Source organism: Cucumis melo, chromosome 9 (genome assembly GCF_025177605.1).
Source record: "Cucumis melo cultivar AY chromosome 9, USDA_Cmelo_AY_1.0, whole genome shotgun sequence".
In the NCBI taxonomy this organism is placed as follows: Eukaryota; Viridiplantae; Streptophyta; class Magnoliopsida; order Cucurbitales; family Cucurbitaceae; genus Cucumis; species Cucumis melo.
Window position 1 is genome coordinate 20,929,000 of NC_066865.1, and position 15,272 is coordinate 20,944,271.

At 33.7% G+C, this 15,272-nt stretch overlaps 2 protein-coding genes across 2 annotated transcripts; one reads left to right on the forward strand and one right to left on the reverse strand.

The window, feature by feature from the left end:
• The first annotated feature begins 972 nt into the window (after positions 1–972).
• Positions 973–8,058, forward strand: LOC103504608 (protein decapping 5-like). The gene is made up of 8 exons (XM_008468980.3): positions 973–1,290; positions 2,100–2,200; positions 2,546–2,617; positions 2,737–3,672; positions 4,562–4,627; positions 7,109–7,309; positions 7,418–7,528; positions 7,602–8,058. Exons 1-8 carry the CDS (start codon positions 1,143–1,145, stop codon positions 7,779–7,781), a joined length of 1,815 nt encoding a protein of 604 aa, XP_008467202.1. The 5' UTR covers positions 973–1,142; the 3' UTR covers positions 7,782–8,058.
• A 520-nt stretch (positions 8,059–8,578) lies between these two features.
• Positions 8,579–11,212, reverse strand: LOC103504609 (clavaminate synthase-like protein At3g21360). Its single transcript, XM_008468981.3, has 3 exons — positions 10,292–11,212; positions 9,935–10,188; positions 8,579–9,157 (listed from the first exon to the last, which is right to left on the reverse strand). The coding sequence occupies exons 1-3, from the start codon at positions 10,658–10,660 to the stop codon at positions 8,812–8,814; spliced, it is 969 nt and encodes a 322-aa protein (XP_008467203.1). The 5' UTR covers positions 10,661–11,212; the 3' UTR covers positions 8,579–8,811.
• Between the last annotated feature and the right edge of the window lie 4,060 nt (positions 11,213–15,272).

Consider the following 15,272-nt stretch of genomic DNA (forward strand, 5'->3'; position numbering starts at 1 on the left):
GCATTCATAACAGATACTGAATGATCGTTGTTTTGTAATGTGTTAATTTGGTAGAGTTAGGTTTGATGAGTAAATATTTATTTTGGTTCACTAAATTAACTCCCCTTATAAATATCTTAAAAAGGTTTATTATCTAGTTATTTGCATAAATTCGTATTTATCACTTCATTACTTGTTCTAACTCTCCAATTAACTCCCTTTATAATCATTATAGATTCAACTTTCTTTTATCGCCAATCAAACGCTCCTAATAAACAATGATAGATTTTTATCAATGCATGTTAGTGACATTGATATAAATCGATAGAATTCTAACCTAACTTCAAATAAACCAAATAAGACTAAAAAACAAGACAAATCTTCATTTTACACAACCTATCTTAATTCATTTCATCTATAAGAGTAGCTAAAACTAAATAGCACGACTAAAAAAAAGTAAACTATTATTTCTTATAAAAATGGTTACATATAATTGACAATTGAATATTAAAATTTGAATGTAACAAAAGTATGTTATAGATTTTCACACTTATAAACATCTTAAAAGAAAATATTACATGCAAAAAGATCCTGGAAGAGAAGTATGTTAGTTTAATTCAAATAAAAATCTAACCACAAAGGTGAATAAGAAAAATAACTATTTTATAATTTGAAAAATACATGTCTTATATCACTAAACACTGAGACGATTTGTTGAAATTTTTAACTATACTATTATTTTTTCAACTACGATCATTCATATAAAAGAAATAAGAAACATAAACAAAATAAAATATATTGTTTTAAACGCAACATAATAAATCAAAATATAATCGAATTTGAAATGGGGGTAACATTGCTATGTATTAGTAACATTTAAAATAAATCGTATGGTTTGATTCTAAATATGTATGGTAGGTTAAGTGCAATGCATTAATGTACAAAAGGAAAGAAAAAGAAAAAGTAATAATTTTAGGGCATAGTTTGTTTTTCTTTACCCAATTACCCAAATAAACACAAACTCGAGAGGGTTGGGGTTTGTTTCTTCTTCCAAATCAAGAATTCAGAATCTGAGACTCCATAAGTCTCCCTCTTAAAAACCTAAAAAACTCCACTCTCTCCTTCCTCCTCCTCTCGTTAGTTTATGTTCAAGTTTCATAGCCATGGCCTCCGATACTGGTTCCAGGCCGACTTCAGCTGCCGATTCGTACATTGGAAGCTTGATTAGTTTAACTTCCAAGAGTGAAATTAGATACGAAGGCGTACTCTACAACATCAACACCGAAGAGTCCAGTATTGGACTAAGAAACGGTATTTTTTTTCTCTTTCATTTCTTTCTTTTTTACATTTTTTTTTTCAAGATTCGTGATTATATTAAATATGCCTCACTGTTTTTTATTATTATTTTTTTTTTGTTAATGCATGGGCATTTCCTTTTGTTAAAACTTTGATGAAGTTTTTGTTTTGATTTTGTTATAACGTGGCTTTGAGTTGGAAAATTTAAGGTTGAGATTTATGCGTTGAACTGAGGTTTGACATCCGATGGTGGTTAAAGGGCTCTAATTTTCTTTTACAGGCATTGTTCTAAAAAAGATGTCTGCGTTTTATTTATGCGTTGATTTATCATCTATAATACTAATGATCCCATTTCAATCGCTTTCTGTTATCGGTTGACTTGGAAATTTGGAATGGGCCCTCAATTTCCTCTGATTATCAATTTTAAATGCAGTTATGTGTACTTCAGTTAATTGTTCCCAGATTTCTGCATTTTCATGAGTTCGTTAGGATTCCAGTGTACGATTTTTTTGTTGTATTTGTTTCTGGGCAATATATATATTTTTTTGTCAGAATTGAGTGCAAGTTATTGTTATTCCCTTGGGGTAGATTGTTACTGATATGGGTTTTTAATTGTAACTTTTGAGAACCATGTGCCACCTGAATGAATTTTCTGGCATCTAAAAGGTTTTCTTTTCGCATATATACATCCAACAACCAACTATCTTAATGTTTATGGTTTGAATGTACTATAATTTTGATATTTGTTAACTAATGTAGTCATTTACAAACTTGTATACGATTCACTATTTATTTACTTATTTATATATTTTTTTCTGGGGTAGTGAGATCGTTTGGAACAGAAGGAAGAAAGAAGGATGGCCCCCACGTTCCTCCAAGTGATAAAGTTTTTGAGTACATCTTATTCCGTGGAAGTGATATCAAGGTATCAAATGCTTTGAAAATTATGTTTGATAATATACTTTGGACCTTTAGTTATTTTTTAAGCTCAGTGAATTACCTATTATTTAGAGTGAAAGTCAAGTGTCGCTAATGGACTCTGTCCCCTTTTCATGCTGATTAGCTCTCGAATATCTGTTCATGTGAGCCTGCTGACTCATTGTGGTGCTTTTGTTTAGGGCATGATTCTTTTGTTTTTATGGATTTCTTACTTTCTCCAATTTGTCATTTTTGTTTAATGCTGTATAGTTAATAGTTTAGATGGGGTAACATCGCTTCATTTCCCTTTCTTTGCTTAGATCAATAAGCAGCTCTTTTGTGCTTTTGCCAGGATTTGCAGGTTAAATCGTCTCCACCTGTTCAGCCGGCATTACCTATAAACAATGATCCAGCAATTATTCAAGTATGTTTGTATTTTTCTTCAAGGAAGAGTATTTGTTCTAATTTCTAAGTAACTTAAGGCATGCTAGCTTTATCATTATTACAGGATGTTACTCTTATTTTTTTTTGTTGCTTTTGCAGTCTCACTATCCCCCATCAGTTTCTACATCTACCAGCATGCATTCTGCTGTCAGTGGGTCATTACCTGATCATACTTCCAACACAGCATTCGGATTCCCTCAGTCCAATTTTCAAGGTGGTTTGCCTCCATATCAACCTGGAGGCAACTTGGGGACGTGGGGAGCTTCTCCTCCACCTCCTCCAAGTGCAAATGGGAGTGGACTTGCGATGCCCATGTATTGGCAAGGGTATTATGGCCCACCAAATGGGCTTCCTCAGTTACACCAGCAGTCGATCGTACGACCTCCTCCTGGTCTGTCAATGCCTCCATCTCTTCAACAGTCAATGCAGTATCCTAACATTAATGCATCTTTACCCACTGGAGCTTCGAAACAACCTGAAGTTCCATCTCCCTTGCTCTCTGGTAGTAGTAGTAGTTCTCCTAACTTGACCTCTGCTGTTGTGCCGCCTCCAACTTTTTCAACAGCTTTGCCTATGTTCCCTTTTACGTCTCTTTCTGAAACGTTACCAAGTTCAGTTGCTAATAAGACAGCTGTTCATACCCTCTCTGGAGCCCCAGTTAGTGTTAGTTTGCCAGTAGGTCCAATAATGTCTTCATTTTCTGGTGCAGATGTTAGTTCTGCCATACCACCAATCTCTAATGAACCTAGTGCAGTTTCTGGTTCCTCATTACTGTATCAAACTGTGTCTCAGTCAACTTCATCTGTAGTTGGAATATCCAACTCTCGTGCCGAATCTTCTGTACCTTCTCTAGTTACTCCTGGGCAGCTGTTGCAGTCTGGGCCTGTTGCTGTGGTTTCATCTCAATCCTCACATGCAGTGCATAAGGATGTGGAAGTAGTCCAATCATCATCCTTAGAACCTTCTAAGCCAGTGACAACAGAGGCCCAGCCACCAATACTACCACTACCTGTGCTGTCAAGGCCTGTCCAAAAGGTGTCTATCTAATTCATTAAACGCAAATGTATTTTTTGGTGTCTGATCTGCTGTTTTTCTGTTATTTCTTTAATTTTTCTTTCTGTAAGTGTCACCATTATGCAAGGTAGGGTCTTTGAAGATTGTTATCAAATTTATGATTGATTCAAATGTAATTATGGTTGTCAGATCGAACTTCTAGATATGATTCAAATGTGCTTTTGTAGGCCTTCTCAGTCAGTCTGTGATCTGAGAGACTACTAAATATTTTCAATCGCTGCATCATTTGGTGAAAAATTTACCGTCTGGGTTTACGTCGTACTATGAATTAGATTTTCTTTTAGTGGGCTTCTTTGTGTAAGGCTGTGTTTTACTAGACTTCTAAACATTTTAAATTATTGCATCACATAGTGATATGTTTGCCTTTTCTTGTTTGCGGTTTTTGAGTTCACTGCTGGAAGTGCTACTTAATCCTAGTGAGGGATTTGGTCATAATATCACTTATATTTTCTTTTACAAGCCTTCTTAGTTAAAGTCTCAGTCTGTGTTTTTGGAGACTGCTGTACTTGTTAACTATTGCATCACAGCGAGATGTTTACATTTGCTTATTTCCAGTTCTTGAGTTCATTGCTGGAAGTGCCACTTAAGAGTGTTCCACATTGGGAAGAGTTTTATGTTATCATATCTGATCAGTATTGAATTTTTTCTGTATATTTATCCAATTGTCAATATTTTGTTCAATTACAGAACCATAGTTTTAGATGGGCCGATTTTACCATAAAATTGTTTTAGATGGGCGGAAATACAAATTGATGTCTCAATTGCTGCCCTTTCTTTTGGTCCTTGATATTCTGTTAGTTTATGTTATTGAGACACTGATGTTTCCTTTCTTTCCTTTACTGGGTTTCAGCCCAATGGTTCTCATTTCCAGGCTCGCAATTATTACAGAGGACGTGAAAGAGGAAGAGGATCTGGGGTAATTTCTGAAGTCTTTAATAAATTACTAACTATGGATGTAGACATCACTTTTCATTTAAGTTCCTTAATGAATTACTTTATGTTACTTACATCTTTAAAGTGTTCTTTTGTAGCCCAGTCGTTGAAAACTTTACATCTTCTTGGAAAAATGCTTCTCCAATGGAGAGAAATTTACTCATCCAAGTTGTCCTAATTGGATTCCCATTTGCTCTCTCCATTTTTATAATTTCTGGGCCATTGAGCTAAAGTTTGGAAAAGATGTTGAGCCATTTCTTATGGGATGAGGCTGATGAGTGGAGGGTAGCATTTGGTTTGTTGGGAGATGCCTTGGAAACCGTTGGATCTAGGCAGGTTGGGTGTTAAAATTTATCGAAATGAGGCCTTGTTCGCCACATGGTTGTTACACTTCTTTTAAGATTAGAAGGCTTTGTGTCAAAGTAATAAGAAGTAAATACGACCCCCTACCTTTTGAGTGGGTCTCTAGAAGTAGGGTTATGAGATCTTCAAAATCCCTGGAAAGCTATCTGTTCAGGTTTTCCTCTATTTTCCCAATTTGTAAAACGCTCCATCGAGGAAGGCTTAGATAGCCAGCTTAGGTAGCTATTTATGGGAGGAGGGTCTAGCGGGAGAGAAACCACTTTGCACCTCTTACTCCTTATATCACCTTGCAAAAATAGATTCTATTATGTGATCTTTGATATGTGGCATTTGGGTGAGTGGTTGCCTTATTTTATCATGTCGTTTCCTTGCCCCTTTACGTATAGTGGGTTGTGGAGGTTTTAAGGTCATAAAACTATGTGTTCTTGAGTTATATGGAGGTTCCTACTTTACTTTTGCTTGTGGGAGATGCACACTGGTCTAGAGTGGAGGGACCTCTGTTTGTAGATCCCTTCCTTTCCTAGGGTTTTTCCTCTCTTCCCTTGCTCCCTTGTCACCTCTCCTTTTTCCTCACGAATGTTATGATTCCAAAGAAGGTTCAACTCGTGCACTTTGCCTGACATGTATTTCATGGGGAAGTTAACTCCAGGTGGAGATGCCCTTCCTTTTGTTTGGGGCCTTCCTTGAGTCCTTGAGGACGGAGGACCACAACCATATTGTTTGAAGTTGCGAATTTACTTGGTCGATTTGAACCTCTTTCTTTGTAGGCTTTCAAGGTCTTCTAATGTGGAATAGGGATTGCTGAGCTTTGATGGAGGAGGTTTTGTTGTTTCTTCCTTTCCATGACGGAGGCAAAGTTCTACAATGGGATTGCTTCATTGTGTTGGTTCTTGGGGGATTTGGATAGAGAGGAATCATAGAATTGTTGGATGGGGGCAAAGTTCTATGATGGGATTGTTTCTTCATTGTTGGTTCTTTGATAGAGAGGAATCATAGAATTGTTGGTTCTTGTGGGATTTGGATGGAGAGCAATCATAGAATTGTTTGAGAGGGAGAGAGATAGGGGTAGTTGTGAAAGGTTATAAGTTTTAATGACTTCACTTACGTTTTGGTAACTAAGGGGTTGTTTGGTGGTAATATGAAAATAGTAATTTGAAAACAAGGGAATAAGAGTTGTATTTCGTGTTTTTAGATATCTGTTTGGTAACAGATTGATAAATTGAATTCTAAGTTAAACAATTGTTTAAAATGTGTTTGATATCATATTTATTAAATCATAAAGTAGTTGTTGTTACTGACTAAATATTCTAAGTTAAACAATTCGGTTCGTCTTACGAAACAATTTTTTTGCTAAACTCAATGAATTTGAAAACATAAAAAGAATTTTAATTCCTGAGCATCATGGGTTTGGCCATGTAAAAAGGAGATATCTCAACAACTAACCAGGAGTTTATGGGTTCAATTGATGGTGGCCATCTACGACACCCAAATGTTGTAGGGTCATGTGGGTTGTCTCGTGAGACGAGTCGAGGTGCATAAGCTGATCTAGACACCCATGGATATATAAAAAAAAGAACTTGAATTTCCAACCATTACGACCCTAAGATTTTTGTTTTTGCAATTTTTAGTAAAGGTCCTTTTTTTTTTTCTTTTTCTTTCTTTTCCTTTTCCTTTGTAATTTGTTGGGGCTATTTTTGTTTGGCTGTTTTTCTGTACGCTCTTGTAGATACTTTCATTACTTTCATGTTACTAAACGAAAGCTCTGTTTCCTATTTAGTTGTGTACTTTCCCCATTCATTTTGAGTGCTGAATAAGTTTTGACGGACCGGAATCGGAGTGATATGCTATAATTTGAATTGAAACTCAACTGTTTATCCTTTGAAAACAAACTTAGAAGTCTATACTGTCAAGGGAAAATTTATAAGAACGCTGAAAATTAAAAATAATTGAGGGCGATGATTGATTAGTTATTAATGTATTGTTGGATACATAATCTGAAAAGACATAATGGTTGGGTTAATTTGTAGGTTTTTTGTATTTATGTTTGAAGCTCAACATCTCAATAATCCTAGAGTTCAACATTTCACTCTTCACATTGCAGAGTTCCCGTCCGGTGACCAAATTTACGGAAGATTTTGATTTCACAGCTATGAACGAGAAATTCAACAAGGATGAGGTATGGGGAAATCTCGGTAAAGGTAATAAATCTCATCTCAAGGATAAGGATGTGGATGGAAAAGTCAGTGATGAGGAGGACCTTCAAGAAGAAGATGAAGGTGAACTCTCACAGTCTGGGATTAAGGTGAGAGCATCCTTAAGTCTTTTGAGTGATAAAATTTTAGTTCCAATCAAAATATGGATTCAGTTCCTTCCAAACCATGACATTTAAGTTATTTTCTTTTATCTGCAGCCGTTGTATAACAAGGACGATTTCTTTGATTCGCTCTCTTACAATGCTGTTGATAATGATCCTCAAAATGGGCGGACTAGATATTCAGAGCAAGTAAAGATAGACACCGAGGTAACTTTTCTGGTGGTTGTGTCTTGTACATTTAAAATCACTGTATTTTATGTTTTCCCGCCTGCTATTGCAGACTTTTGGCGATTTTCCAAGGTATCGAGGAGGCCGAGGTGGTCGAGGTCCTGGACGTGGAGGGTATTTCCGTGGAGGATACCACGGAAGAGGTTATGGCTATAATGGGAGAGGTCGAGGGCGGGCTCAAGGACAAGGACACGGACAAGGACAAGGACGATCATCATATTATCGTTCATAATCCGAGTATGTATCTGTTGGGGTTATATGGGTTTCAATTGCCCCCATTTCGTTTGAGTTGATAAAGGGTTGTGAGTCTTTTATAGAGTGCACATTTCTCCCTGTTTGTCCCGAAATAATTGGACTGTTCTTTTCTTTATTTTTATTTTCTTTTTTCATTGTTTACATCCGGTTGCCTTTCTCATCCAGTTGGTCTAACAAAGAATTTGATTTCTAGTGGAAGCTTTATTTGTATCCAAGTTCGATGAAGTTCTTTAATGCAATTTCCTTTTAAAGAATTTTGTTCCATTCTTGATATTCGTTCTGTTATATCCAATCATAGCGAGGATGCAAAGCGACAAAGTCTATGTTGGATATGTTCTTTGTTTTAGGGAACAAATCAGCGGATATCTAGACGTCCTAGAATGATAAAATGGGAGGCTTTGATCTTCTTTATATGCCCGTATGGATTTTTTCAAAGAACCTTGTGTCAATTCTTATGTATAAAACCCTTAAACCAAAACCTTGGGGTGTTAATAAATTCGACTCTAAAACCCGACCAATCCTGAGTTGGGTTAGGATTGATTGAATTAAGTTGGGTTGGTTCAATCTAAACCGAACTCGTCATCTAGACATGTCCAAATATAAAGCATAGTTTTTAGGGAATACTCGTCGTGTACACCTTTCTACTTGTTTTATCTCTCACCCTTGTTTATCTGGTGGGTAAAAAACCTATGAGCTTCCAATCAAGAATGTAACATAGACTATAGACTGTTATAATTAATAGTCGACCAAATCAGTGCCCAAACATTTCCTCAGTTTCTCTAATTAAATAAGAATTGTGCTTTTATTCCTCTTTGAAAGACTAAAACAAACGGGAAATCAAATTGAAGACCAATGGTTCAGTGACAACTTCTTAATGCATATCTTTATTAATGGTAATGAGAAATGTAAAATAAGAAGTATACTCTTTTTTTATTCATAGAACCATATCTATATATGTATCTCTCACACAAGCCTTGTAGAGAAGGAAAGGCATCCAACTTAACAAACTATTTGCAAGTTGCAACTAAGACTCTCCTTGGAGGAAGAGAAGGCCTTCTTCCATGGAGCAAAGCATAGTTATCCAAGAATAAAACATCCCCTTTTTCCCATTTGAATTGGATGCTTTCCTCTTCAATTATCTCCTGGCATCTCTTCACCACATTCTCTGCAATCTCCGTCCCATCGGCCATTAAAGCTGAGCTGTGCTCCTTCCCGTGCATTCCTACCACGGTATTAAACCACATTCTTCTTCCTTTCCTTCCATCAAACACCTTTGTTAGGCCCCTCGGTCCCAATATTGTCTTCATTGCCCCGTTTGGTAGCCACTCTACATCCATCCCCAACGCATTCGCCCTGCAAATTTATCAGCTTTAGAACTAATCTTAATTATAAACTTTAGAAGATTGCTTGAGCTTTGAATAAGACAAATAGTATATTTCTAGCATGATAATCGACATGTGTTTAAATCATCTTGTCCCATTTTTTATACTAAAAAATATATTTTTTTAACGCATTTATTTACTGTTGTAACAAGTTATTTCAAGTTAGTCTTACCCATATTAAGTTGAGTACTTTTTATTTTTATTTTTTTATTTTAGGATAAAATAACATTTTGGTCTTTCTACTTTGAGTATCATTTTATTTAAACCTTTTAGTACTTCCTAAATCTTTAAAATAGTACGTGATATTCGTTTTTTTATAAATATTATTTTTATAAATTAAAATAAATTTGAAGTCTTTTTCTTACATACAAATGATTATTACTATTTACCAATATCAACAAATATTAACTTCAAAGTGTTGTAAATTTAAGATTTACTTAACGGAGATGGTTCGATCCAAAATTTCTACCTTTTAAAAGTATATGAACAAAATATAATAAAACTCCAACCACATGAACTAAAATTATACTTTGATCTCATGTGTAGGTGACATGTCTATTTCATCCTATATTAAAATGAATTAAAAAAGTGTTTTGATGTCACATGATCAGTACCATATAGTCAATAGATTTTAATGCTTGTTGACCATAAAGATTTAATTGAAAATTATTATAGTGAAACCAAAAATAAATTAGAAAATGATCAAAAAGATTAGGGGCACAAAATTATAGAGATGAATATTGGTTACCTTTTCTCTGCTTCAATAGGATCAGATGAACCAAAAGTGTCTTGCCAACCTCTGCCTCTCATAGAAGAAGTATCATTTTTGCTAAGGGCAGTGAATGTATATTTCAACCCTTTCTTCTCCATTTCTTCAACTTCTTTAGGGAATTCTTTCACCATTCTTTCTGTTACTTTGAAGCTTGGAACAATTGGGGTTTCTCCACCTTCTGGTGGTGGTATTTCGCAATACAATATTACCCTCTTTGGATATTCCTTTATCTATTTATTCAACATTTTACACATTTTAAAATCATGATTACTTTTTGAAATTAAAGAAGAAAAACACAAAAGAAATTAGTATCTTTTCAAGAGAATTAATTACCAAAACCATCTCATGGTGGTAGTAAATGAACTCAGAAAGGGGGCCTTCATTGGCAGTCCATATCCTCTTATAAATGTGGGTTCGAGGAGCCGGGCCGACGTATCGAATGTCTTCCCACCCAAAGGCTTCGACGATGTCGTTGAACTCCTCAGCCTTTGATACATCGTATCCTCGAAGCAAGACTGCACTGTGTTTGATGATCATTTGGTCCAACCAATCATGATTCTTTTTGAGAGCCAACAAAAGGGACTCAAAATCAGCCTTGTTTGCTTGAGGAGGGTTTAGAACTAATGGGATGGTTTCTCCATCCACTTCCTTTTGACCTTCACATTTTCCAATCTTGAATTCCTTGCAACTGTTGAACTCCATGATCTAATGATTCCCTGATTTCTTTTGTTTTAGTGGGGTGTGTTTTTTTAATTTCTTCAAAGTGGGAGGGGTTGGTTGTTTATTTATAGATATCTTTGTTTTTTGGACCTTTTTGTGTCCTTTGTTTACATTGTGGGATGTTCACAAGAAATTATCTCTAACAGTTTAATTCTGTGGGTTATTTTGTGTGTAATGAAAAATGGTTTTTGGAAATTTTGTGTCTTTGTTTATGATTGTGGGGATATTCTCTTTTTCTCTTTCTATATGTTTTAAATATGGATTTTAGTGATTGATAATTGTTCTGAATAAGACGATAGGAATCTACGACAAGGAAATAAAATTCTGTTTTTGTTATTTTGTTAAGGGATAAAATAATGGGATTGGTAATTTGAATCTAATGTGATAAAGTTACAATTAATTAGAACAGCGGAATTTGCAAAGAGAAGGAATTCTCATGGTAGGGATAACCTTATAGCCGATAACAAAGACGTTTGGAGCACTCAATTGAATTGTGCATCACAACCTCCTTCCACCTTCCACCTTCCACCTTCCACCTTCCACCTTCCACCATCACTTCCGACGACCAGCTCTAACAAACACCACCTTCGACATCCAAATTTTGGCGTTCAATTAGCCCCACGACCAACTCCAATAACCGACTCTACCTAGCAATGACTTACTGACTTTTATAGTGTTTAATATTCTTCCTTCGTAGTAAATTGATAGTTAAGTAAAAACACTTTGAGTAGGATTTTTCTAAGAAAATGTAACCAAATTCAGCTGTTTGGATTCACTTTTTTTTTTTTATTTGATTGAACGATTTGATGGGATACCACAAAATAGGTGAAACCCAAAATGCACTTAAGTATTCTTTTTTTTCCTTCTTAAACCAATTGAAACATACTCTCAAATAAATTTGTTTCATTGGTTGTTTTAAAGCAAAAAAAAAAAAAAAAAAAAAAACTATAAATGAAAAGAAAAACCAATAAAGAAATCGAGAAATCTAAAAATTGATTTTGAGATGGCGGAATCCCTTACTATCTAATAAATATATATGAACAACGGTATTTGATTTGACTTTTTAAATATTTTAAAAAATGCTTTTTAAAGTTACAATTTAATTAAAAAGTCAATTCAAATCGATCCTAAGTCTAGCTAGTTTTAAGAAGTTAAAAAGGACTCGGGGTGAAATTGAAATGTTGAATGTGATTCGAATTGAACATGCAATGTGGGGAAATTTTATAAGAAGAAAAAAACTATGTTATAAACTTATTAAAAGATCCAATAGTTACCCCCAAAGAATTCCAATGCTACATTAGATAAAGACATGGTTTTGGACATTTACGAAAGATCTATCCATCTGTCTTTAGATGATTGGATGTAGATATCTGATTTTGGAATAATCTGAAAATTTATTTAATGAAATGGGCGATCTCTTACGTAACATTGGGGTGTGAATTACAAAAAGAAAAAAAAGAAAAAAGAAAGAGAAAAATGTACCTGACCTTGATCTTATAATCATATATAAATTGGTTATATTTGATAATTTATTAAACTTTTGAGTAATTGAATGGCGATTTACCATCTTACCAAAGTTGTTTACCGAAATTTGTTATCAATGATAAATTTGTAATAATCGATAAGAGTTAAAATAGTTGCCTAGCACTATTTGTGACGTCACTAAAACAAAATATAGTTTTTCATAGTTGGGTTTGGTTGGGTTTCGGAGATTTTTTGGACTAACATGAAAATTTTGGGTTGGTCAAATTGACAACCCAAATAAGATCTTTAACCCAACCCAATTCGAGTTGAGTTGAGTTGGATTGTTTGATTATTTATTTATTTTCTTTTCTTTTTTTTTAAGTATATTATTTATTAACTTAAAATATACTTCAATTTGTCTACGACACATTTTAATTAACTAAAATTTCATGAAACTCAAATGTTAAATATCAAAATTCAACATATCTATTACAAACTTCGAAAAAAACTTCGTAATCATATGTATAAATTATAATATTTATAAGTGGTAATATATATTTTAATAATATTAGAAATTCGGGTTGGTTGGGTCAATCCAAATTCTTAAAAATGTAACCCGAACCCAATCCAACCGGTCGAAAAAAACATAAAAAATTCAACCCAACCCAACCTAAAATCAAAACTAACTCAACCCAACCCTTACAATTGGGGTTGGATAGTCGTTCGAGCGGTCGGGCTATTTGAACGATCCTACCTTTTCCAATACAAAAAGTTGACAAAAGGAGGAAGGAGAGAAAAAGTGTCATAAATGCTAATATATATAGAGTGAGAGAGACTAGAAGAGAATTTTACTAACCGCCATCGAACAAACAAACCTAATTTAGATTAAAGGAGAATTTTCATAATCATTATTTCGTCCTTGACTAATTAATTTCCTTAACCTCATTAGTGGATCCAAGTACATTACGAAGTTTGAGGGTACAATTTCACCCATCACATGAGATGTCTATGCTTATTTTAGACTTCTATACCCGACTATATAGATCAATCTCTCTTGATGTCTATCAATGTTTCAATCAATTTTATGGGTTTGAAATGAACTCCCTTCTTAGCTAAATAACCAAATTTTCACACGTAACAAAGAGTATTGATTTGACCACATATTTGCCACTGGGAGATCAGTATTAACAATAAGTTTCTCTTTCTAAAAAAGTATAAATTAAAATTTTATATATTAAATGTGAGGTAGGTGTTATTTAGATAGGGACTAGCAATGCGACTTCACAAGAAGTTTTGTCCTTTGCATTGATAGATAAAGAGAGAATATATATATACACATATGGACAAGGAGTGAGAGACTATATATATATATATATATTGTGTCTTTTTTCTTGGTGTCGTAAATGAAATGTGAGGAATGTTTCTGGGCATTGTTGTATTAATTAAATAAATTGGAATATTATTTTGAACTCTTCCATTTGTGTGTATTATATATTAATAGCTCATAAAAGCATGTGAATCTTTGGACTCTTCTTCTGCCGCTACCCTAATTAGGGTTTGCCAAAGCCAAACCCCCAGCATTGTATTATATTTGGTTTCACTAACTTTGTTGTTGCTATTCAATCATTTTTCTTTTTTTTATAATTAATTCTGAAATGTCAATTTTAATTCTAGCTTTCTACCATCAACATTGAGTTGTTAGGAGAATAATTTGGACCAAAAGAATAAATCTAAAAATAAAGAAATAGATCGCAAACATGGCCAAGATAAGACTAATAATTTAACAAAGAGAATGAGAGAGTTGAGGTAGTTGTGCCAACATATATATCACCCTCACTACAACAAATCTGGCCTTTAATGTCGGGTGGAAAAAATGAAAAATGGGCTTTAATGTATGTTTTCAAAAGGCGGATGTTTAATGTCGGTTTTAAACCGACATTAAATGATCCCTTTTGAAAACCGACATTAAAGCCCCTTTGTAATTTCTTTTTTATTTTTTTTTTAATTTGGTAAAAAATCAAGTTTCCTCTCTCTTACTTTACCTTTTCTTTGGATCCCTCTGGCCTTCAAGAACAAACCTATGAAATATATGATTTAATTGTCGGATAATTGGATCCCTAAAGAACACAAGAAAAACCTAGGTAAAACCTTATTGTAACTACATCACCGTATAACTTTCAAAGAGGTTACTTGAACTCTCTTATCACACATTTTATCTAATTGTCTAACTATATATAAAATATCAAGTGTAACCAAATAATGATACAAAATCAACCTAAAAAATAATCCACCAACTTGATATATAAACTGAGTCAAGTATACTATCTTGCTTGACACAAAAAAAATATATAACTTGACGTTGTTTTGGGATCAAATGATCAAAATAATACTTAACAGTAGAGTACTTGACGCTTTCTAAAACTTCATATATATATTTGACATTGCATCAATGTCACGTAACCTAGTTTCTCGATAGCAGTGATGATTTGTAACATGAAGATGAGCTTTTGAAATTGTTACAAAATCCACAAAAATGATGGGATTCTAGTGACAAATAAGAACACACATCGTACAAGACACGACCACATGAAAACAAGGCCACATAAATGCCAAAAGGACAACTACGTTTTATTAGTGGTCGTCCCAAATTCACCTATAACTTTTCCTTTTCCAATCCTATTCATTCATTTATTTCATTCTTTAATGTGTACGTTCTCTTTATTTTACATTATCAACTATGCTTCATATTTTAAAAGAAAAAAAAATATTGATTCGTAAGTTTCAAAATTATAACTATTTAATCCTTAAAGTTGTGGATCTAATTTCATCCTAGTTGGTAAATTTTAAAATGTTACACTTTTATGTTTGAGATTTGAATTTTATTTCAATTTATTTTCTAAATTTAAATTTTTTTATTTTTAACGTCAACTTTTATTTAATTATTTACTTTTCATCTGCAAGTTTTAGTGTCTATTAATTATATTAAAATAATTATAACTATGCTTTACTACTTTTCACTGCTATTAAGATTAAAATCAAAATTTAAATTTCACTTTATGATTATTTTAAATTATTTAATAAACATTAGTAATGGAAAGCAAGTAAAATCGTAAATCTTGAAACTTAATTA